We start from the raw sequence: 25,856 nt of genomic DNA on the forward strand, positions 1-25,856 counted from the left end.
ATGACCAATAAGTCAAGAATGTATTGATCTATAAAATGGGCACATGCTTGACACGGTGAGCAAGGCTGGGGCAGTAGAGATCAGAGAGTCAGGTAAAAAGAGGCCATCAATACGATATGGTGGCAGGGGTTCACTATTCCTATCACACCCTTCAGGAGGAAGAGTATTAGAAAAAGGACCAGTTCTATCTGCTTTAGCACTGTCCTGAACCCATCTCAGAGGGAGCAACAACAAAGGCCTCATGTTTAGAGATCTTTCCTGGGCAAGCAGGGCCTTAGGGTAAGCCAGGCTGACTCTCAGCTATCCACCTCTCCCAATAAGCCCAGTAAGGCCAAGACCCTTCACGGCTAGATGTAGGAGACCCAGAACTGCCACTAGCTGGACTTAGCCATAGATACTATGAGCCTTGTTTTTCTTCAAGGACAAGTGAGAATCCTAACACTGGCTGTCTCACAGGGTAGCCACAAATATAGAATATGATAACTGGTAACTTCACTGGGTCCAGGAAGGCCAGACACCTAGGAGGTGGACAGAGAATAACTGTTTATTCATCTACCTCCCTCTGTCTCCTCCACAAGGCATGAAATCACAGACCAGTCAGCGCACTGGAACTTTCCATAGCAGACAGAGTTTTTGACAAGAGCAAGCTTCAACAGTGTGGTCAGGAGTCATCTCTCCCAAGGAACCGGACAGATACTTGGCCTTTGATGGGGACTCCTTGGGTCCCCATACTGTCTTCTGCCCAGAAAAATAACATTCATGGACCTTATCTACCCATCAATGCTTCTTTTCAGAGGGATACAAGCAGGGAAGAGAGTGTCCCTGAAGGACAAGGGAGCACTTCCTCTCCTGTCTCCCTTTCATGTGAGGGGCACTATGGGTTTCCATGGCCATTCTGAATTTCCTATACCATTGGGTCTGTCAATTTACTGTGTCAGGGTCTGTCTGCTCAGGGACCCACAAGGACTCTGCTCATTCTCAGCCATGCTCTATTGCCAACAGGCCTGGCCACAATGCACAGCCAGCAGAGAGAAGGCCTTCCCAGAGGAGCTCAGACTCCAGCGAGACAGATAAACTGTGCAGTGGCCCAGCCCTCTGAAATGAGCTGTGGAATCTGCTCTGGATCTAGCCAAGGGAAGACTCAGGTAGCCTGCTTTGACACAATCCCCCACAGACACACCACTGTTCATCCTCGGAGTGTGATCCCAGCTGTACAGGGCTAGCAGGAAGAGCATTCCCAGAAGAATCAAACTGAGCTCCCTGGAAAAACAGGGGTTCTCTTGGGAGCCAGGGAGCTGAGCAGCTGGCTAAAACAATAAAGGGATCTAGGAGTTGAAGGAGGCTCACTGGGGATCTGGAAAAGCGGTTTAAGTTCTTATTTAATATGAGGCAAGTAGGGAACAGGTCAACCAAGGGTGAGCAGGAATGTCATGATGTTAGCACCTCAGGTTGCCCAGCCTTTGGTAATGGCACCATGTAGAGTCCAAGTCTTCAGGAGGCCTTGACTCTCACTCTGTCAGGGGGAAGCTATTCAAGAGCAGAGCTCTGTCCTGGACAGGAAGTCCCTTTAGAGTGACAGAGGTGATCTGGGGGCATCCAGAAGAGGCACAGGGGCTGGCCTCTCAGCCTGGTGGTCTGATCCCCATGTGGACACTGTGGTAATAAGCATGTGAGAACCAGAGCTCAGCATGGGGCCAGTAGTCTTTCAAAGACAAATGGTTCAGGATCTTGAGTTCTGGTCCCTCTCTGTCCTGCCTGTCCCAAGGGAGATGACAAGGTATTGGGAAAATGGACCTTGTGGCCTCTCAAAGGGGTTCCCCTCCCTTCTGATAATTACATATTATCATCCCTGAATCTGAGTCTGGAGGAAGTGGTGGCTAGTTGGCTAGATCTTAGGGGGGTTGGTGTCATTGGGTCACACAGAAGTTTGAGCACCAGTACTCTGTGCAAGGTGTGCCAGAAGATTCATAGTCCTTAGAAGGGTGAGGGGGTCATGCTTGTGGTCTTGTGACTCTTCCTAAGTGTCAATTCTTGTTGAGTTGGCCCAGTCAGGGAAAACATCCAAGTTAAATATGGACCGTCCCCAGGTGTTGACCGACAAAAACACACTTGAGATTCCAATGAACTTCACTATCAATCCTGCTTTCACCTAGAGAATAAAAACACGATAGGTCAGCAACTCAGATCTTGACTGGGTCCTGTGATCCTGCACCCTAGGTTCCCTCTCATCCCCAGACAAAGCAACTCAAGTGTCACTGTTGCTGAAGGAATCCCTGGGAAGGAGCCAGAACAGATGGGTTCTCTATGCCCATTATGGTGTTGGAAAATGACTTTGAGAGATAATATAAAACAATAGCCACTCCTTGTGACCCTCCCACAGCCTTCTACCACCCACTCTGTATGCTTTCCTAACGTTTTTCTGGGGTTCTGGGTCAAATTTGCAGAGTGTGGTTTCTGGGATTCATGTATTTGATGAAATGTAGAAGGAGCCCCAAAGTGCCCTGGTAGAGGCTCTGACATCATTAACAACTGCCTGTACCAGTCTGGCTTCCTCCTTTCATCTACTCAGCTCATCCCCAACCCAGAGCCACAGAGTTGTCCTTCTTTCATCAGAGGTGAGAAAGCCAAACCTGGTGTGAAAAGCCCTGCCTGTGAATGTGTTTGCTTCCATGGTATCACTGACTCCCAGGCAAATGGGCTCCTCATTATGCATCCTCTTTTTAGATACCCCACAAGTCTCTCTGACTACTGGGTCCTTCCTGGATGTCCTCGGGGTTCTTGCTAGTTGTGAATTCTACTGCCATGTGAGCACCCCATTCCATCCCTTCCAAGTACTCAGCCAAGACTTCCCAGGGACCCACAAAGGTTTCTCCAGATAGGGGTTTCTAGCATATTCCATGGGAACAGAACTCATATGAAATATAAGATCATTTCAATAATCAAGAAAAGCTGCACCATAAACAAAAATGACAAATACAGGTCTAGGTGTTGAATGGTGCTCTCAGATGACATGATGTCCTTCTGTTATTCTTTCCTTGTGTGTGTGCAAGTGTGCTCACTCACGCTTGCATGCTTGGAGGCCAGAAGCTGGTGTTGAGTGTCTTCCTCTATACTTCTCTGCCTTTACATTTTTAGATTTATTTTATGTGTATAAGTGTTTTGCCTGCATGTTTGTATGTGTACAAGTGTGTGCCTGGTGCCTGAAGAGTTATGGATAGCTGTGAGCCACAACATGGGTGTTGATCACAGAGCCTAGGTCCTCTGTAAGAACAGTAAGTGTTCTTAACCGTTAATCCATCTCTCCAGCCTTCTGCTTCTTTTTTGTTGTCATTGTTTTTGTTTTGTTTTCTGAGACAGGGTTTCTGTATAACCTTGGCTGTCCTGAACTCACTTTGTAGACTTGGCAGTCCTCTAACAGCTAGCCACCTGCTTCTGCCTCCCTGAGTGCTGGGACTATAGGTGTATGCCACCACGGCAGGCTTTTTTTTTTTTCTTGAAACAGAGTTTCTCCTTGAGCCTGAAGCTCACTAACTTACTGGCTGGCCAAGAAGATCAAGATGCTTCTGATTTCATCACCATCCTGGGACTTGGGGTCACAGGCATGCACCATCACACCTGGCTTTTGGTGTAAGTGCTGAGAATACAAACTTAGGTACTCATGCTCACACAGCAAGTACTTTACCATCTCCCCAGCCCCATATGACATCATCCCTTTGAAACACACACATTATTCATAAATGGTACAACCCTTATACCAATAGTATTCATCTAATAAGAGAATATAAAAGGGGCTGTTACCATGTCAATAGTTTTGAGGTGTCCATAGGCAAACACGAGGGCATTAGGCGGGGTGGCCACAGGCAACATGAAGGCAAGTGATGAACTCAAGGTGCAGGGAAGCAGAAGGTACAGTGGATGGATGCCGATGGAACGAGACTAGAGAGACACACAACACTGCAACTCACAGCACAGAACACACAGAAGTCCCCAGGCCATGCTTCAGACCTCAACCCTAAGGTCTGGGTTACATTCCAATCTTCACATCTATGTCTGGCTCGTCTCTCTGAACCTCTGCATAATAACTAATGGCCACAGAAGGCTGAGCTCAGTACCCATCTCACTTGGAGGTCTTTTTGAAGCTCCTCAGTTAAGTCCATATGTTTTCTGGGGGCACTTACTGTGAGCTAAAAGGCATACTGTGCCTCTAGATTGCATAGAAATCTTAAAATATCCCATGAACCACAGGCCTGCTTTGTCACAGACAGAGGCAGCCTACAGAACTGGAGTCACCCCTGCTTGCTTACAAATGCTTCTATGGGATCACTTTGTATTAGGAAGGTGATTTCCACCTTTTTATTCAACATTTTAAAATTCTGCTACATCTGCCAGCACAGAGTTGGCATTCATTACGTATTTATTGAATAAATAAATAAATAACATAATGTTAGCAGCTGTCAAAAGGACTCTTTATCATGCATATTTCTGTGTGTAAACAGGTCTGCAGAGATCTCATTGTAATAATTTGTCATCAAAATGCAGGAAACCGACTCAATGGCCAGCAACAGCATGATGGTGTGTCCACACAGTGCCACTCAACTGGATATTCACTATATTCCCCTTTCCTCATGTAGGTGTCCAGGCAGGAATGTGAAGGGACTTAAAAGTAGTCCTGGGCAATTTTGCTGGCAGATTTTGGCTCTAAAAAGATTTTACTTATTTTTACTTCACATGTATGAGTGTTTGCCTAAATGTTTGAGTATGCATTGTGTGTGTGCAAGTGCCTGAAGATGCCAGAAGAGGTTGTCAGATTCCCTGGGACTGGAATTACAGGTGGTTGTAAGACTCCATGAGGGTGTTGGGAATTGAACCTGGGTCCTCTGGAAGAGCAGCTGTTGCTTTTAATCACTGACCTATCCTTCCAGCCCCATAGCAGAGCTTATTTTCAAAGGAGCCAGCTACCTCCATGGGTTAAAGTTTGTTTTCGCGTAGTTAGGGCTGTTTGTGCTCACAGGGTTTGTAGGAAATGACAAAGCTAGAGCCTTTGCTCCCCTCCTCCCTGTCCTCTTACATCTGTCTTCTTCTTCCTCCCCTTCTTTTCTCCAGTCCTCCCCTTTTCTTTCTCCTCCTCTTCTTCTTCCTCCTCTGCCTCTTCTTTCTCCACTTTCTTAACCCTTGCCTGAGCAGCCTGCTTAAGGAAGAAGACAGCTACCTTGATATTTTAAACAGCTCTGACCTTCCTGGGAATAAAAGGAAAAAACAAACAGACACCCAGGTTTGCTTTTTTGAACTGGATGCTCCATGCTGCTTAGATGAAAATTTATCAACTTCAGCACTGGGGTTGGATCTGAGCTCAGACTAACCATAGCCTTTCCCCGTTCCTCTTCAGGGCAGGCTTTGATGGCTCCATCTTTCAGGTTCTCTATGGCTCATGTATGTTTTAGAGACTCCCAACTCACCTCTAAGAAGGGGGTTCAGGTGTTTTGGCTCTTCCTGAACACCCCGAGGTTAACACTACTTTTGATGAATGACAGAGGGAAGAACATAAGAACAGATGACAGCTGATTTCCCTACAGGCTTTGCTTCCTCCTAACTCCCAGCTCACAACTGAGCTTGCCCATAGAACACTGAAGACCATTTAGAAGCCCTTCCTCTACCACTTCCATTCTCTATCTCAGACCCCAGTGACCCCACTCTTCACTGGGAAGTCTTCAGGCATGTTCTCTCCCCATCCTGCCAGAAAGACCTGTCCAATTCTCCCATTCTCAAGTCCCACATCCCCTGGGATTCTTTCTATAGTCTCAGTCAGTAATACATGTCCTCCTCCCACCATCTTGAAAAATAACCTGCATAGTTAATATAATAGTTGTGCAGTTTTTGTTTTGTGGTGGTGGTAGTGGTATATGGTATGTGTGGTACTGGGAACTGAACCAGGGCCTTGAACATACCAGACAAGTGCTTTACCACTAAACTATAACTCCAGTCTTGTTTGTTTGTTTGTTTGTTTGTTTGAGACAAGGTCTTATTAAGTCACTGTAAACTCACCATGTAGATCAGACAGACCTTGAACTCGCAACCATCCTGACTCCATCTCCCAAACCAAGTGGCCCATAAATGCAATAAAGTTTGAAGACCTGGTCCACGTTAGATGCTTTGGGCGCTGATAGGGAAGTACAGAGTCAAGCAGGCCAAGCACTGAGGGGGCCTGAAGACCAGGGTCTTCAAGTGCACACAAGTCCACATCAAAGCCAGAGCTCTCTCTGGGCTTTCACGCCTGGTGAGGCTCCAGATCCTAAGTTTACTGCCTCTCTCAAGATTTAGGAAATGGTCAGGATTCACAACGTCCCACAAAATGTCCTTTCCTTCTCCAGAAGAGTTACTTACCATGGAGGCAAAGATAGGCAGGAACAGGGTGGTGGTAGCCACGTTACTTGTGAACTCTGTGGTTGCTGCAACAACGCAGGACAAGATCAAGGTGATGGCAGCGGCACTCATTGAGCCCATGGGTTCCATCTGTCTTGCCATCCACTCGGAGAGCCCTGATGTCTAGGAAACATAGGAAACCATCGTTTCAGGGCTCCTGGTTTATAACTCTTCCAGGTTCCAGGGAACTTAGTCTACTCCATTTCTAATTCTTTTCCTTGCACATATGTAATCTAATCAATCCCTAAAATTTTCATCATCCTCCTGAATCTTTTGGCTCCTCCAACTTTGCTTGCGGCTCAGCTGATTTATTAACTAGATTTAAACATCAGAAGTCATCTGGAAGTTTCTATCCAAACTCTCTGTGAACACATCAGGTTCAACATGCCCCAATTTAAGTTCTTCTTCAGTCCAGATTCTGTTTCCTTCTCTGGGATCCTGAGCTGATGAATGATTACCCCCTTCACTGCTGCTGAGAGTGAGACTGGGGTTTTTTTGTTCTGCTAATTTCTGGTACCCAGTCAGTCACAAGTCACCCCAGACAGCTCTTATCCACATTTTCCTTAGTCTTCCACATTCCTGAGGCTTGGGAGAATGGTGTGGGCCAAAAATTGAGGATTTAGCCTTGGAACTCTGGGATAGGAGCAAAAAGTAGTTAGACAAGAGGCCAAGGGCAGAGCCTGGGAAAATGATCATATTGATGGGAGAACTGGAGAAGAGCCAGCAGAGGCAGAGCAGGGACAATGAAAGGAGGAAGGCAGGAGAAAGAGGTATCCTGGATATCAAAATAAAGGCAAATGTGCAGGGGAGAAAGGTCAAGTTCCAAGGAGTTAGTGCAGACTCCAGAAAGCCCACTGGTTCTTCTCTAGCCCTGCTGGCCTCAGACTGCCACTCCAGATGTCACCATGGCTGCTCTCAAATGTGCATCTGTTCAAGTCATTCCTGGCTGCTTCCCTTTGCCTTCAGGGTCAAGGCCATGCATGCTATCTTGAAGTCAGACCCTTAGAATGTTGGCTTATGTTGGCCTCTCAAACCTCAAACCTCAACCAGGTATGTCTTTGATCTTATGTTACTTCTTCCCAAAAGGTTCTTATATACAAACCCTGGTATCTAGACTGTGAAGTCTTCAAAAACAGATGCTATGTCTCAATGTCTTCAGTAATGTCTGTGCCTGGCCTATATTTAGAAACGTACTAGGTATGTTTGATGTATAAAAAAAAAATGCTAGATAGAGAAATAAATTGGTTTGTGGAGGAATGGTAGAGAAAGAGGTAATTAGATTGGTGGATTTGTTCATCTGAAATATGTATTAAATTACATAAATATACGACCTATATATTGGGTTGGGGATATGGTTCTGAGGCTAGCATTTTGTGTGCACACTAAAGAAATAGCATGATTGGGTTCATGGCACACCAGGCTTTGTCCTAGATGCTGAGGAAACTGCAAACACAATACAGTTTAAATCTATCTAATATCCAAGTTCCTGGATGGATGGAAAGATGGCTGAATGTGTTGGATGAATGTAGGCATGTATAGAAGGGATGGTTAAAAGGAAGAAGGAATTAAGAAGAAAATAGGAAGGAAGAAGGAAAAAGGAAGGAAGGATAAATGAGTAGGATGGGATGGGTAGAAGGAAGAGAAAGGGAGAGGGGAAAGAGTGAGAAAGAGAGAGGCAGAGGGAGCCAGAGAGAGGGGTTAGAATAGATGGGTTGTGATAGCAGCCCCAAGCTAGCTCGGCCTGTTTGGCTCAGGAAGTAAAATTGCATTTTCCCTTAAAAACTGATCTTCTCCTATGCTGCTAAGTACTTAGCTAGAGAAAAAGTTTTAAAATTCTGGTACCATGACAAGAAGTTCAGCAAGTAGAGGACCCATGGGCCATGGTGAGGAAGCCAAAGAGACTTCCCTAGGATTCATCAAGGCTGCAGCATCCTCAGCCTCCCACACTTCCCTGCCTCCCACCTCAGGATGACAGTACAGAGTCCCCTACTTAAAGAATATGCAGTTCTATGGTGAAGACAGACAGCCATGGAAAGTGGAATGGATCGTGACATTTGCCACTTCTTAGAATTCAGGGGCCAACTAGAGCTGAACAAAGTACCTCACATCCTTTGGCCATAGCAAGTCCTCCCCCCAGGAGCAACACGACACCCCAGGGTACTTTCTGTTGGGTGAACTTCCAACTCAGCAGTGCTGGGGGATAGAATGGAGTTCTCCTTTCTATGAAAAAAAAAAAAAAAAAAAACAGCACACACATGTACATTAGAAGTGTACAAACAGTGTGTGTGTGCACAAATGCATACACACATTAGAAAGCAAGAGACATAACCAGGAGACATTAGCCAGTAAAGATAATGAGGTACCAGATATGCAGATTTGCAATAATCACTGTACCCCTTGCTGGGGAGTATTTGATTATATGCTTGGTTGAGGGCATAGTAAGTCAGAACCACCTTTTCAAAAGCCATTAGGTTATATATTTTAAAATGTATTAAAACATTTTAGGGCAACTGTATTCTTTCACCATGGCAATGACACTGCTAGGAATTTAGCCTAAAGAAACGCCTTCAAAGAAAAAGCTAAATCTGAAATGTTTAGCTTATAAACATGAAAAGTTCAGGGCTGGTGAGATGGATTAGGGAGAAAAGGTATTTCTCACCAAGCCTGAGGACCTGAGTTCACTGTCCAGGGCCCACATAGTGGAATAAGAGAACGAACTCTAAGAGTTGTCCCCTGACCTCCACACATGCACTATAGCTCATACACACACATAGGATTGGGGAGGGTATGATTTAAAATGTTTTTTAAAAAATTCAAAATGCACAAATATTCCATAGCAGGATGGTTACAGGACCTCTGTATGTGATAAAGTATTAGAGAAGATCAATTTGGCAACTGTAGTATAGTGGGAATGTTTGTAGTATAACCCAGAGCCAAAATAAGAAGCAAAACAACAAAGGAAGTGGGGTCAGGCTGTGTGTGCTTGGATGGCAACTTTATAAAACAGGAGGGAGAGAAAATAATGACACCATTATGGAGAATTTGGAACACATTCTGTATGTGTTGTAGGATTTAAAATGTTTAAATTTAAAAAAAGAATCTACACCATCTGGACATTAGCAAAGTATTTTTTAAAATCTCCATTTCTCTAGGCTTTGTAATGGGGCCAGTCCTGTTTGGTAGGACAGAATTCTCTGCCCTCTAGACCCAGGGACCATCCCATGGGGATCCTTTGTCCTCAGGACCCCGTCACGATGGCTGTAAAGCCACTGAGAGAAGCCTTACCTTCCTCAGTCTGGCTGCTGAAGTTGCACTTGGGCTTTTCTGAAGGCACAATAAAAAGCAAGATGGCCACAAAGATGGCCACTGTGGCATCAGTGGCATAACTACATAGGGAAGCACAGATAGGAACTCAGTGGTAGTTATATAACAAATTTTCCCTTACCCACAGTTTCATGTCTAAATGCTTCTTCAGGAAGAAACAGGCTCTGTTAGGTGTGAAAACCAGAGGGCCCAAAGTCAAGGTTAGGAGTGGGTAGGAGGCTGAGTCTTGGATATAATAAATAACTTGAAATTCTTGGCCTTTAACTTTGGGTGAACCCCCTCTCCAGAATTTCACTCCCCCATCAGCCTACACTGATCCATTGTGAGCATCATGCTTTCCCAACCAGGAGATTTATACTTATGGATTCACTAGACCTCAAGGATTATGGTGCTAAGGGAAGTACCCAAGATGGAGTAGCCAGTTGCAGGCAGCCACCTCTTCACCCACGTCTTCTGCCTTTACTAGGATAGTCATTCCTCAACTTTACTTGTATGCTTCCCTACCAGAGCCAAGAGAGAATCCACATATACCCTCTCCTGCCAGGTTTCTAAGTAACTATGATACATCTTGGATAGGTTCTAAAGAAAGGTAAGAAAGGAAGAGGCAGATACTAGGGCTCTAAGGGACATACTCTCAACCTAATAAACTGTACCAGGACTCTGGCCACCCTGTTCACCAAGCATTTTTGGTTCAGTCTTCTGTGGGACATGAGGGAGCCACAGAAACAAATGCACTTGCAGTTTCATCATGAAGACTGATAGAAAACGAATGCACCTGAAAGCCCACAGAATGTCCCTCTAAAACCTAGCCCTGAAACACAGGGCCCAAGCCGTACCCACCTCTTGTCACCTGTTGCTGAGAACAGTCACATTTAGACAGCATTGTGCACATCGACTTACGTGGTCTTTCCACTGATCCAGGCGATGGACACCCAGCCAGGCATGAATCCAGGGTCTCGGGAGAACCATAGGATGATAAGCAGGATGAAGCACAAGAGCACGTTGCATTCAGCAAAGGTCAAGGACCCCAGTTTCCTGTACTCCTCCTGCAGCACCATGTTGACACTCTCCTCATTGTTCCTGCTCTTCTGCCCGTAGCAGTCACAAGAGTTTTTGAAACTAGACCAGGTAAAGATGAGAGAATGTCAGGGCAGATGAAATGACCTGGGGGCTGCTGGGACAGAGCCTGTTAGACTCACAACAGAACCCTGTGGCCAGATACATCACGTCCTGACTGCTCTGGGACCTGGATGGTCCTGCCATTCCTCTTTCTTCCTCTGATTTCCATCTGTTTCCCTCCCTCCCTCCCTCAAGATCATCTTAGGAGAGACTGTCGAGAGCTAGAGGATGAAGGCCCAAAGCACCTCAGAAACACTTACAGAGCTAGGGGTGCAGTGGTACAAACGGGGTGTACCACTATCTCAGCCAGGTCACAGGAACAGCAGTAGAAGGAAAGGAGAAGCTGGAAGGCTGAGAGGATGAGCAGAGTAGCACAGGTGGGTGGGAGGGTAGAACGTGGTGGTCATGTCCTACAGCAGAGCTGATATTGCCGTTAGCAAAGGGAAAACTGACTGTGCTCCAGGGTTCCCAGGGAGAAGGCCATGGGAAGCTCTAGAGCCTGCAGATCCAGACTCACAGCATCCACACATGACCCCCAAGCTTTTCCACCACAGCCTGGAGTGCTGGGATCCTGCTCCCATCAATAATGGTTCAGGAGAGTAGAAGGTCTTGAAAGGAGAGGGCCCTGATAAAATTGGTCAGACAGGGCCTGGGGTTCTTGAATTCCCAGAGCCTGGAGGTGTAGGTGTAGGTATCCTACAGTCAAGAGACCTAGTGTAGGCAGCAGCTATGGCTGGAACAGGAAGGAAGACAGCCTAGGCTCTACTTCGGGGATGGTCCCTTCAGGGTGTTCCACTGGATGATGGGCCTGCCAGGGTGGCTTGCATGGCCTCCTGGGGGGCGGGGTGTTGGCTTGAACTGGCAGGAAAGAGGAAGTTATGGAGGAAGGCAACTGGACAGTATGAAGTAGATAACTGGCACTACTAGTGAATAAAATGCAGGTCCAAGTTCTTCTCAGAGGATATGTCACATGTGTGTCCCACCTCTGTTGTCCTCAAAGCAGTGCAACAAGGCCAAGAATATTATCCCTGGAGAGCTCTTTCCTCTAGAACCCTTTCAGGGCCCAATACAGCAGTTACAGGAGAGCTGACTTGATGGAAAGGGTTAGTTCCCACAGCCATGCTGAATATGAATTATCTTTGTGGCAACATCAGCACCAGTGATAATGTCAGTGACAATGGCATGGCTGGCTCCCAAGGACAGTAGGACATCAGAACTTGGCCTCCTGCAGTACTTCAGGATCATGTGAGAATTCTGTGTCTGCAGAATCCGATGGGACCTCCATGCTGAACTGGGGAAGGCCTTCCTTATAGGAGTGTGCCTCTCAGTGTGGCAGTGGCTCTGCTGTCATCGGCTCCAGAGTCTGTGCTCTTCTAAGCATGGACCTGCTGCTACCTGCCATTCTAGAGACTTCAGAGCTGTTCTGGAGACTCCTGCTTTCCAGGATAAGGGGTAGCCTTGGTATTTCTAGGCAATAAACAGGCAGTGAGAGCCTAGGCCTAGCTGATGCTGGTAAAAAGTTCCTGACAGCACAGACTCTGGGCTTCATGGTATACTTAGTCTTCTGATGCCGGACCCTCTGGTGATGACACCAAACCTCCCTGGCCCTTGCTCAGTTTTATTTCTGATATTGAAGTTTCACTTCTCCTTTGGGTTCATTTAGTGTGGTGTTCCATGAGAATGGCAAGCAGATCCTGTGGACAACCTGGAGTTGGGTCAGGGACCACAGTGTCCTTCTGCAGAAGAATGGCCTTCATTATGGGTGCATCACAGTGAACTGGACATGCTTCAGAGCCACAAAGATTGAAAGGGATCACTGAGTCCACAAGTACCTTGCCATGGAGCCAGATGGGAAGAGCTTCCAGAAAGAACACTTGTCCCATTTTCAGCTGAGGCTGGTCAGGATGCTTGAGTGCAAGACAGTTACAACATGACACATCATTCCTAGTGGTCCTGGTGAAGGTCTGTGACTTCCCATAAACTCAAGCAAAACAGGCTTTCTGCCAAGACTTTGGTACTGCTACACATCTTCAGATGAAAAGCTTAAGAACAATCAAGACACAAGGAACAGCAGAGGCTCCTCCTGTGGCTAGAAAATGTGGTTCTTAGCTTCACCAGCTAGTCCAGAAGGCCACAGATGCATATAGATCCCCAGGTTCTCTATGTTCTGCAGTGTGTAAGACAAGGAACTGCTTCTATTTCTGCTGAGTTGTTCTCTACCGTAAGGATCTGGAATGGAAACTAGGCTACCTGTGCGCCACGCTACATGTGGTGTCTGAGTTAGAGTACCATGTCAAGGAGGATTGGGGTAGGTAAAAGTTGTGCCCCTCACTGCCTGCAGCCAGAAGTCCTGATTTTTTCCTAGGTAAATGCTGTTCAGAATTCCATGGTCCATGAGAGCAGTGGAAGCTGCATAGAGCTGAGTGAGCCGTATCTGGGGCTGCCAGCTAAGCTTTCAGGGCCTTTGTGTCCCTGTCACCTGCTAGCTGGGAGACTGGTAGTATCCTAATATATTTGCTGCTCAGCCAGCTCCCTGTGTAAAGTTGACTTTAGGGTTTTAGGGAAATCTAAGGCCAAATGTAGTCCTCCTAACACCAGGACAGCAACTCTCGGCATGCACTATGGGGCTGACTGACTGGACTCCAATCTCCACTTCCATCCTGTACGATGTGCCATTGGCCACATGATCTCTCCAGCTGTTTTATCTGCATATTGGCAATAACTATACCAGCACTTACTTCACAGGTTGTCATGAAGATTAATTCATTGATGTATAGTGCTTAAAATCATGTCTGGTGGGCAATGTATCTCTCCTTTCCTTTTTTTTTTTTTTTTTGGCTGTGCTGACGATAGAATTCAGCTCTGTGATGTGCGCTACCACTAAAGCACATTTTTAGCTCTTGGAGTTTTGTTTATTACATTTACTTGCGTGTGTGTGTGTGTGTGTGTGTGTGTGTGTGTGTGTGTTGTGTATGCATGTGCACATACTACAATACAAGTGTTGAGGACAGAGGACAACTTGTAGGATCAGTTCTCTCCACCACGTGGTATTGGAGAACCAACCTCAGATCATCAGGTTTGGCAGCAAGCGCCTTTACCAGCTGACCCCTATACCATTGCTGACCCTGTGATTTTGTTTTTTGAGACAAGATCTAAGTCCAGGCTAGTTTGGAACTTTCAATTCTCCTGTTCTCCTACTTTAGTCTCCTAAGGCAGGGATTACAGACTTGTACTACTACACCCGATAGTCACTGTAATTTCTACTGCCACATAGTTTCTATGCAAAGATGTGAACCTGCAGAAGTTCAAGGGACAGATCATCTGCTGATCAGTCTCCGGGGAGAGTATGAGTGCATAGCAGGACTTCAGTGCTGGTGAATATTGGAGAAGCTGAGTGAAGAGAGCTACTGCCAATACTTTCCTTCGAGGTGTGTGTGGGGGGGGACGTTGATGGTTTAGGGTTGGGGGAATTATGGAGTATCTGGACACAGAGAAGGTAAATGGCTGGCGGGAAGCACTTCCTGATGCTAGTAAGGGCTGCTGCAATTGCTTAGACTAGCTGTAGCAATTTTACAGTGTAATTTTGTAAAATCTGTTCCTCTTTCAGAAGAAAATGTTTTTGGTTTTTTTTAATGCCCCATTTTCCCCCATGAAGACACAGGTTCTTAGCCTTTTATCATCCCTACCAAGTCTCTTCCTTGGGGTCACAGATAACCATCTTTTTCTGGGTTCAAGCTCCCTGGTGGTTCCCACCAACACAGTCACCATGCCCCTGGGAAAGTCGCATCTTCTAAAACAACTTAGTCGGGTGGCGGTGGTGCATGCCCTTCACCCCAGCACTTCGGAGGCAAAGTCAGGTGGATCTCTGAGTTTGAGGCCAGGCTGGTCTACAGAATGAGTTCCAGACAGTCAGGGCTACACAGAGAAACACTGTCTTCAAAAACAAAACAAACAAAAAGGCCTATTTGAGCCGCATGTCATAGTTTCTGCCCCAAGTCTGGCTATGTCAAAGGTGACTCTGGGTGAACTTGACAGTGTGCTGGGAATAGAATGGCAAACTTTCCAGGCCGGGCACATTTCTGGGAACACCACAGGCACTCGGGGAAGGTCTGAGCTTAAGACTAACTTGGATAAACTCTAGCAAGAGGATCACAGTGACATGGCCTACTAAACCCATGTGACCAAGTGGTAATGTGTCCAGTTGTGTTGCCTTGGCATTTGGGGACAGGTTTCTCTTCAATTGCTTTGGCCCACATAGATGGTACACATGCTCTTTCTCTCTGAGTCAGGAGACATGCAGGAGTCAGAAGGGCCTGGTTAACAGATGAGGTGAAGGAGTTCCATCACAGCACCAGGATAGATGTCAAAGCATATGAATATGATATGCCCAGTGGGGCTCAGCAGAGTGAATTAGTCTAAGGTGGGATAGAGGAGAGGGAAAGCTGGGAAAAGGGTGGCCCTTGAACAGGCATTCAGCTCTGGGGAGGTGAACAGGTGGAGGGTAGGAAGGCTCCCTCTGGGGTGAAGAAACAAGACATGCAAGGATGCAGCAAGCTTCCAGGCATGATGAGAATGGGAGGACAAGCCATCAGGTCGGACTACTGGTGGAAGAACTCTGCAGACTGGCAAGGACTGAGGGTTTGGTGCAGGAGTCTGGCACCATCAGATGCTAGCCTGAGAACAGCCCGTACTTACGTGGATCGCATGTACAAACACCGGAGCCAAAACCAGGTAGACACCAGCATGATGAGCATGTTAGGGAAGGCAAATCCAAACCAAGTTACAAAATTTATGATGTCTTTGTTGTCAGGAAACAACCTGGAAGAAGAAATGTTGGTCTGTACCTCCACCGCCATGCTGAGCTGTGGGGAACAGGCCAGGCAGCTGAACCCTGAGGGAAGGGTCTGACCACAGGCCACAGAAGCCTGGAGTCAGGACACCAGAGTTCATTGTTATTAGGGACCCCAGAACATGGTGTCAGCAAGAGATGAGACTGAAGAATGGATGACTAGTGACCCTTCTGTGGATACAGACCCCTTATGAATGTCTCTTGATTGTGGTCCAGGCCTCTAGGAAAGCAAACATTTGCCACACATGCACACGAGCTGGCTGACAGCTAGCTTAAGGAGTGCACGGGCACCTCTGAGGCCTTACTCTCCGTGTTTCTGCAAGGTGGGGAGGAGGGGGTAGGGTGACAACTTCCCTGTGGACATTTCCCAGGGTAGGACTGGAAGACATTCTTTAAGCCCTGCCTACCCAACCCAGGCCTTGCCTCCATAATCCCTGTACTAGCCCTGTTTAGCTCAAGGATATAAATCCCACTCAGGACTTCCCACATTCAGCCCTGGAAGGGTGCTTTTGGCAGGAGAATTGAATGAAAAGCTCTAGGGTTGTACTCATAGGAAACACTTCCAGAATCAAAAGACCTTAGTTACTGAATCTCACGTTTTTGATCTGATGGACTGGCTGCTGCTCTGTCTGCCATTCTGTCCTCCTGGCTACAGTGCCAGATACCTTTCCCACCTCTGTCCAGAGCTCTTGTCTACATAAAAGAGGCACCACCTCCTTTTTGTTCCCTACCATTATAATTTGTACATATTTTAACTAACACATTTATTTGCCAGGCTGCCCAATTCTCCCTGTATCTGGCACTCTCAGAAGACTGTGAAAAGCTTATGGTGGAGCCTAGACTTCTCTCTCCTCCATGATCTTCCAAGCCCATCCAGCACAAGGCAGAGCTCAGACATGGGATCTTCACAGTCTATGTCCCTTTACAGTCAAAGCTGGACACTCTAGGCTACCCTTGTAGTGCACTTGAGTCTTCAAGGAAATACACAATTAGCAGGACTATAGTGTAGGAGACTGCAAGACAATAAGTGGCTCAACCCAGCTCTGTGCCGTCTATAGATCCTGAAGGTTAGAGGATCCTGGCCATCATCAGCCAATGTCAATGAGCTGGGAGGGGCTCTTTAGAGATGACTGTTTTCTGTGAATTCAACCACTGTCATTTGTCAGTGACTGCACTGCCATTTCTTATAATGTTAGATCAGAGTCTAGGGCACATTCCCTGTATGAGCTAGAAGCCCTAAGCCATTGATAGAGGTTGGAATTTCCCCATGGAAGAAAGCAGCCTTGTCTATGAGGTGCAGGACATCAGGTCTCCATTCCCTGGGAAGACTGTTAGGAGATGCAGGGATGCTGGGGCATAAAGACTATATGAGTTCATCCTCACAACCTACTAGACTGATGGCTCCAGGGCCAAGACAGGAGGAGAAGATAGCTGAGTAAGCACCTCCAGCCCCAGAAACCCATGGTGATATCTCCTGAAGGCACAGCCATGACTTACTCCTGCATCTGGCCCAGGATAACCATGTTGGGTCCTGTCCCGGTCAAGGTGGCAGTACCCCCAATGCTGGCTGCATAGCACACACTTAGGTTCATAGCCTTGTACATGTTCTTTATGTCTTTTTCATCCTTCTTCTGCACAGTGAGGTCTTCAAGTATCACCGGGTTTCCTATGGTGAACACAGGACTGTTAGCCATGTCAGTCGTGAGGGCCACCCAGCCCATTCAAAGCTCTTTACTCGGATGTTAGTGTGACGCATACACCTTGCCAGGTGCATGCATATTCCTCAGCTCCAGCTCCAAATCACAGTCAGCCCCATTTACCTCACGGCAGTGTTTTACCATGGCTTCCCAAGAGAACCTCAATATACTTACCAATTCCAGAAACTTAAGTCATAGATCCCTATTTCCCAGCTCCTTCCTGTTGGTTTCTCAAGCCATTCCTTGCACCCAAGGATATCTCCACCTGCCTCAGATGGCTCTCCTCCTAGTGAGGTCCTCCTCTCTGAGCTACCATGCTTTTCATCCCACCTAAGGCTTCTCCTGAAGCAAGTGATTTGGGTGAGGGTACCCTTTTAGGTCATCCCACTGGGCTCCACAAGAGTCAGTGGTCAGATTTTGCCTGGTCATCTCCATGTTGCCAGGACCTCATTCAGGGCCTAGAAAACAGGCACAGGACCTGAGTTCCTCCCATGCAGAGTCTGAGGAAGAATGGGGAATAGACAGAGGGTGGAGCAGCCCCTATCCTGCATCTTCTGAGTCCTGAGCCTAGTAGGAAGCAAGACCCAAGACCTGTGGGAGTGAAGCAAGGGGTGACCTGCTCAAGGCGAGCTAAGAAGGCAGCCCTGAAGAAAATAGAGTAGCAAGGGTGAGACGCATCCAGCAGGTGCTCAAAGACGTTTAAGTGAATTATCAAATGAATGCTTAATTCTTTCTATCATGGAAGCAGTTATAATCTCCAGCTAAGTAATGCAACATTGCAAGCTTGAGTAAAGGGTCTTTCTCTTGTGTAATAACCACAACGCTGATACTAATAATATCAAACCTATTTTCCTATTTTTTCCTCTAAGCTTGTTTAAGGAATGGCACAAAGAGACTGGGAGGGAGGAGGAAGCCATAGCATCTGGCAGCAGTAGGGAAGGCCATGGTTGCAAAATCTGAGCCAGGATATACCTGGCAACTCGCTGGCCTTGTCCTTGTCCGGCAACTCGGTGGCCTTGTCTTTGTCCGGCAGCTCCAGTGTCTCCTGGCAGGTGTCCATACAAGCATTTACAGCTACCATTTGCTGCAGCATGGCCTCCACAATGGGTATCATCATGGCTGTGGTGGCAGTATTGCTGATCCACATGGACAGGAAAGCCGTGACAAACATAAAGCCCAGCATCAGCCTGCAGAGGAGGGGCAGAGAGGAAAACCAGAGGTCTTCATGCCCTACAGCCACATCGCAGGGCACAGCTAGGGGCTGGAGCCACCCTTCCTGTCAACTCAAGACCAGGTGTTTCAACATGGGGTGGCAGTTTAATCAGCTCTCTTTCCTACTTTGTCCCTTCCATCCTTCTTCTCTGTGACAGTCAATTTTTATTGTCAACCTGACTGGATTAAGAAATGCCTGGTCAAAAAGCACACCTCTGAGTGTAACTGTGAAGAACAGACCATGAGATCACTAGGGTTCTGGCATAATGAAAAGATTAACCCTTCAATAGATTTATAATATGATGGCATTATTGGGAGGTGGTAAAACAAGAAAAAAACCTAGCCAGCCATGGGATTGGGCTCACTTAATGGTACCAAATATGAGTTCCATTTTGGGAGAAGTCTTCAAGTCCATCTGAGAGTTGTTAGGTACTCCCCTATCATTTGGGCCACTGCTACACCGCAAGGCACATGGTGGATAGCAGAAGAACTGGGAGTGGGGGATGAAGTGGACTTGATATGAAAACACATTTATTCATGTATAAAGTTCTCAAACAATAAAAGAAGTGGGGCCTACTTAGAAAGAGTATATCATTGAATCTTTTCCTTAATGGTGCATCTTGCCATGATCTCTGACTCTTGGCTCCCTCTCTTGCTTCTTGTCTGGTATAGGTGAATTTCTGCTACCACCTACTTCTGCCACCATGATATTCTGCTCAGGTGTATAATGCCGATCAACCATGGGCCATCCAAAGTTATAAGTTAAAATAAATCCTTCTTCCTTTAAGTTGTTCCTTTTAGGAATTTTTGTCACAGACATGACCAAATTGTAATTGTATAGATCTCCTGCTATCTCTTTTCTTACAAACATTTCTGACATCTATACTGCTGGCTATTGGGTCAGCAAGAGGCCTCAAACTCAACTGTGGTTCTAAGAAAGTCCTGTTTAGCAGGGAAGTTTGCCTTAGCAAGACCCAGAGTGTGGTAGAGCGTCCCCACATGTAGGTAGCTTAGCTTTCCACTTAGGTGTACAAGATTATCATTGTTCTACACAGAGCCTCTCCTCTCCTAATTCCCAAAGACCTAAGCAGAATCATTCTGTCCTACCCAGAGGCCAACCCTCCACCTCCCCTTGGATGTCCTGCTTTGTCACCCTCCACTCCCTGTTCCAGGGTCCCCTGTAGAGCCATGTGGCCAGAGAAAGAAGGTTTGCATACCGTGCAGGCTGGGTCCCCACATAGAGCATCAATTTCAGGGCAATCCTCTTGTGAAGGTTCCAGCGCTCCACAGCCACAGCCACAATGAGGCTGGCCAAGAACAGCATGTTGGTGTCTTTCATGTATTGGATACATACCTGGAGGGTGGCAGGGATGCCGCATTGGAGAAGTCCTCAGTCACATACGGGCTTGGGTCCAAGGTTGATACCCAAGTTCCCTAGATAGCTAAGCAAGCCAGATACTGATTTCAAAGGCAGCTTGGAGTGATCTGTCTTTATTGTCCTTGAGGGGTCCACTACTAGACTTCTGTAGCTATCCCTGGGCCTTGCAAGCTCAGAGGAGCTCAGAGAAGGAGGAAAATACATGGGAGGAGCAGGAAGTCACCATCCCCTACTTGGTTTACTTACCTGCTTGGAGTCCATTATCTTCAAAAGTGGGAAGAGCAAGACGGGCAGGAGGGAGGTGACAGCCACTGGGATGACATCTGTGCACCAGTAGATGGCCATGATGATAATAACATAGGCACACCTGACAAACTGAAGAGACAGTTCTGAGGCCTGTCAGGCTTCACTTCTGCATCTCAGCTTCACAGCAGGGCAGCTGTCTAGGTGATGGGGAAGGCTATGTCCTGTTCCTGGGCAGTGTGGCTCTCCAAGACTCAGGACAGCCAAGAAGAGCCAACCTTTCCCTGACTCCCTTTTTCCTACTGTGTGGTTCTAGCACCACAATAAAGAAACAAATGTTTTCAAGGAAAGATTGCATCCCATAAACAGCCCAGGACACCTCCCTATGACTAAAGTGGTGTTTCCCAATCCCATTCACTGACATCTAAGGTGGAAACAGGTCCTTGTTGTGGGGACTATTCTCTAAACAGGGGATGTTTAGCATTATCCTTATCCTCCATGCAATAGACATGAGTAGCATTCTTTCTAGTTGTCACAATAGTTATCTCCACAATTTATACATTTCCTGATGTGGGAAGAAAATGAGATTGAAGGATGTCAGGAACTGTCACCCCAAAAGATAGTACCCTGAAATATTGATTATTTTGAACTGCAGGAGGGTGGAAGACAATAGATTCTGGAAGACGTTGTACTCTCAGGCTGTGTGTCTGCTTAAAGCAAGGTCCTACCAAAAAGAAACAATGGTCTCTGGTCTTTTCTCTGAGACCTCATTAACTAAACTCATAAGGTAATAAGGAAGACAGAAGTCTGAACTGGGCATGGTGGTGCATGCCTGTAAATTCAGCATCTAGAGGCTGAGGTAGGAGGATCTTTGCATGTCTGAGGTCAGCTTGGCCTCTACAGTGAGCTGCAGGACAGCTTGGACTACAAAGTAAGACTCTATCTGAACAATAACAACAAAGCTACTAACCACATAAAAACCAAAAATGCAAAGTCTGCCCACATACCTTAGAAACAATTGTCACATACCACTGCTCTCCATTTTAGGCACCATTTTATTGTCTAGTCTGTGAGACACAGTTTGTGTCTGGCCACTGTTTGTTTCTTTAAACTCACTGGATTACCCTAAAAATCATTTAGTATTCCTTTAAAACATGGTTTTAAAACAGGCTCATGGTTTCCCATCCCTTTGGATAGGGTATTCGAGGTTTGGAGTTGCTATGGGCTTGTGGGGAGGGACTCATTTCCTGTGAATAATAATGAATCTGTAGTTTTTTTCCCCCCTTGTTTTTCAGTCTATGATCAGCGAGCAAAGGTGAACCTTTCCTTTCTCTCCTACAGGATGGATACTGGTTGAAAGCCACTAGGGCGAGCTCTGAGGATGAGTGGTAGAGGGCATGGGCAATAAAAAGGTATGTTGTAGAGAAATTGCCAGTAATAATGCTAAAGTCAGCTGTGTCTACCATCATGCTATAGTAACTCTAAACACTGTCATTCACAAATCTCCTCTCCTGTTTTTAATCTTGGCTCCTCTTTGGGCTCAATTCCCATCCTTATTAATGACTTCAGAGGGTTCCTACAGAATATGGGACACCCAGAGACTCCTTAATAGCCTTTAGACTCTGAATAAATGTCCTATGACCCCCCTTGGAAGAGGATGGACCACTAGGCTAGTGCCTCCTCATTTCCACCCACTAGCAGGAAGCCCAGAGGATGTCTCAGGCCTGCTGACTCAATCAACACACTCTCCCTAATGTAGACTCTCACAGTGTCAGTGGAGAGTGCAGAGTAGGAAAAGGATGTTGGAAAAGTCTGGGATTGAGGATGGGGAGAAAGCTTATTCAAGAAAGTGCCTCCCCTGCAAGCATGGGGACCTGAACTTGATCCCTATAATAAATAAAAACACCAGGTGCTGTGGCACACATGTACCAGCACTAAGATGTGGAGACAGGCCAGCCCAGCCTGTGTGGCCAGATCCAGGCCACTAAGAGATCCTGTCTCAAGAAACAAAATGGATGACAGTGAGGAAACAGCACCCAATGCTGACCTCAACCTGCCACTGAGAAGGTGTCTGGAATAGCAACTGGAAGCTGAGGTGGAAGCAGGCCCACACTCACCACCAAGCCTAGCATACAGGGTAACCAGCGGGGCTGAGTGATCATCTGCAGCACTCACACATTGGTCAGCAAGGGGCCTGTTCTGAGCCATGTGTCCTGAGGTGACAGCAAAGTGCTGTGGCTATGACATTATCATCTGACACAATCTGAATGAGCCACAGTTGGAAATATAGACCAGTGTTGAGTAAAATGCTCTTATCTGGCTCATTACACTGCATAATAAAAATGAAGTAAGCAAAATCTCCCCCGTGCACGTTCTCTCTCTCTCTCTCTCTCTCTCTCTCTCTCTCTCTCTGTGTGTGTGTGTGTGTGTGTGTGTGTGTGTAAAACAAAAGATCAATTGATTGATATTTGGAGAACTGTCCATTAAAACATTAATTATAAGGCAATGAGTGTACCTCATTTTATTTGATACTTTAGGCTTGTGAAGATAAAAATTTCTCTCAAGTTTAACAAAGTAAAGTGATTAAAGTTGTCACTTGTTTCATTTTTTTAAAGTTTTAAAAGCAGAGGAGGGGTCAGAGAAAGGATAGAAAAAGTGGATCAGAGGGGAGTCCAGGAAGTGAACAAAGGGAAGAGAAAAAGAAAGAGACTCTGGGGAAAGGCCAGGAACCACAGAGGGCAGGGTGTTCTAGGAGCCATCATTTGTTTGGGACAGTGGCTCAGGCTGCCCCCTGGGTCTGGCTAATTTTCTCTGTGTCCTGTGAGTTGTATGTATTTCTGTGTTTTCTTGCACAATGAGGATGGCATGGTGAGTGGGGGCAAGGTGCTCTTTGGTGGTGAGCAAAAGGGGCACAGAGGGAGAAAATAGGAAGCCAAGGACCCAGGTTTGTAGTACCCAATCCAGTTGGAGAGAAGGTACAGGAAGACAGGTTTTTGGAAGAACCTTCACTATGGCCTCCCAGTCCCCCAATCTTCATTCCCAGGAAGTATACATACACACCCCAGTTGGGAACCTAGATCACTGATACTATAGTCTCTTCTCTGACTCTGTCTGTCTCTGTGTCTCTCTCTGTACCTGCCTCCCCCATGTGTGTGTGTGTGTGTGTGTGTGTGTGTGCGCGCGTGTGCGCGCACTTGCAATATAAAGTGGAGTCTTGGTTATATTGTCCTCTACCAGAAAGGTCAACCAAGTGACTATAATTATTCCAGGGAACATCACTCCCCACCAGCAGAGCTAAAATCACAGCTTTCTGACTTGGATGCCTCCCACAGACAAGAACAGTCTGAAGTCTCTGGATGCTCACTAACAGTGTGCCACTGAAGAGCCATCACAGTTGATCTGCTATCCTTGGCCCATGTGGGGCTTCTGCTCAGCACATTCCCTTTCCCAGTCCTAGCAGACAGAGTGATCCCCTTTTACTCTCAAAGATTTAAAGTGTCAGAATGGAATCACCCATTGTACCCATCAAGGCACCCAGGCCCAGAGAGCAAAGAGTCTTTATGAAAGGTACAATGTGAAGTGAATAGAAGTGCACCCAAGTGCACCCTCTCCTCTCAAAGCATTCTCTGAAGAGTCCTGCTCTTTCTCAGACCTGCCTGTGGAGGGGAAGCAGGATCCAAGCAAGGTTTCCTGTCTGGGCTGAGAGTGAAAGGGCTGAAAGAGGGAATGGAGGAAGGAGCAGCCAGCAGCCACAAAAGGCTTCAAAGAGCTCTGGCCTCGCCAAACTGGCTGCACACAGCCCAACAGAGTCCAGCCAGGGCTCCTGCCCTCCTTTGCCCTACAGCCAAGGCCATTTATTCTCTCCCTTCCTCCGAGGAGCACTAAGAGGCCAGGGCATGGGACACAGCTTCCCTGCAGCCCAGTGTCATGCCACCCAAGGCGTGAGCTCTGGGAACATGTCCCACCTCCTGCCACAGCCACAGCAGGCAGTGAGCAGTGCCTGAAAATCACTCTGAGTCCAAATCCTGCTGTCTTTCAGGATGCAGCAGGATTTGGACTTAGAATGCTTCCTTGGTTTCCAAGCTAGAGAGCAATATAGACAGATCATGGATGGGGAAACTGAACCTCAAAAATCAGGGCCAGAATGTGGCAAAGGCAGGATCCACACAGGCGTTGCTCTCTTTCTGTAGTTGCCTGACTGAAGGCATCTACAGCTGGGAAATGTCTTTTCCTTGGAGAAGAGGCATGTAGGGAAAGCCCAGCCCTGAGAGTCCCTATTGGCTTAAGCGGCATCTTTGACTGGGATAGCGCTGGTTGTGTACTCTGGGAGGAGATTCTGAGTTCGAGGCTAATAAGCTTTTGGCGGGGTCTGTGTGATTCAAATCTGTCCTAACGTCCAGGTCTCCGTGTTTGCCCAAACGGCTCTTGCGCCCTGCAATCGGTGCACCCTAGGAGGTGTTCACCTTAGGGTTTCTTTGTCCCTCGGATTCTTTGCAGGACACCTCCTATCTGGTGCCTGGAGCATCTGAGCACGCGACCCAGGGAGCTTCCAGCTCAGCATTCCCGGGTTCCATGCCCGTTACTGCACTGGGCACCCGGGTTCTGCCGGGCTGCCCAGACACACAACTGACCTTGTCAGGTAGCAGAATGATGAGTGGAAGCAGCAGGATCGGGGTGAAGAACAAAATCACGAAGGACTTGAACTTGGTCACATAAGTCTTCGCCGAAGCCATCTCGTAGAAGGGAGACAGACTGGCGGGAGAGAAGATTGCGGAGGCAGCTAGAAGCTCCGCGAGCTTAAAAGGGGCCTCGCGGTCCCACCGGTTTAGGGGCGGCTACAACTCCGCCCCCCATGGCGGGGCCTCCCTGCCGTCCCCGGGCGGAGCCATCCCTCGGGGTCTTTTGGGACTCGTCTGTTCCGGGACTCTGCCACCCCGCGGCAAAGCGAGGCATCTGCAGAGTCCAGTGCATGGCACCAGCCCGGGGGGGGGGGGGGGGGATGGATCCTGGCACGTCAACTCTCGCCAAAGCCCCTTGGCGCTGCTATGGACGCTGGCACCATGCAGGATGTGCTGGTCACTCTGCCAGCGTAAGCCTTTCTGTACTCGCACCTGCTCTCTCTTGGTCTCCTGAGTGTTTCAGATGACAAACATCACCAGCCAGTAGGTTTCTCAGGCTTCTCTCTCCAAAGCGCTCTCCTTCTCATCCCGATCCCGGAGGGATGTTTCTTAAGAGGCGATGACCGAGCCCAGTGCCACCGCGGTCCCCTCACCCCCCACCCAGGATCCGCTGGCTTCCTCCTTGCGTTAGCCCATTTCCCCCCTCGTGCCCTCTCCCACCCAGCACACCCTGGGCGCGCTCTACAGAGAACGCTAAGGAAAGCGGTCACTGTCCTCGCAGTTCGAACGACATTCACCCTCCAGCGGACGTGCTGCGCAGCCGGCAGTCTCCGCTTCAGGCGCCAGCTGCTGCTGCCACCTACCTGTGGACCACCTAGCTGGTGCCATTTTATGGGGGGAGATGAGAATATAAAGAAGTGGGGACATAATCCTGCCAAAGGAGAGAGACATTCATTCATTCATTCATTCATTCATTCATTCATTCATTCATTCAT

At 47.4% G+C, this 25,856-nt stretch overlaps 1 protein-coding gene across 1 annotated transcript; it reads right to left on the reverse strand.

Annotated features, from left to right (window-relative positions):
• Window positions 1–536: 536 nt before the first annotated feature.
• Slc13a5 (solute carrier family 13 member 5) lies at window positions 537–24,990 on the reverse strand. The gene is made up of 12 exons (XM_055613104.1): window positions 24,874–24,990; window positions 20,246–20,374; window positions 19,839–19,975; window positions 18,382–18,596; window positions 17,210–17,378; window positions 15,559–15,681; window positions 10,645–10,863; window positions 9,706–9,806; window positions 8,522–8,640; window positions 6,382–6,543; window positions 3,799–3,936; window positions 537–2,149 (listed from the first exon to the last, which is right to left on the reverse strand). Exons 1-12 carry the CDS (start codon window positions 24,973–24,975, stop codon window positions 2,018–2,020), a joined length of 1,746 nt encoding a protein of 581 aa, XP_055469079.1. The 5' UTR covers window positions 24,976–24,990; the 3' UTR covers window positions 537–2,017.
• Between the last annotated feature and the right edge of the window lie 866 nt (window positions 24,991–25,856).

This window comes from Psammomys obesus, unplaced genomic scaffold (genome assembly GCF_907164565.1).
Source record: "Psammomys obesus unplaced genomic scaffold, mPsaObe1.curated_primary_1811, whole genome shotgun sequence".
Classification (NCBI taxonomy): Eukaryota; Metazoa; Chordata; class Mammalia; order Rodentia; family Muridae; genus Psammomys; species Psammomys obesus.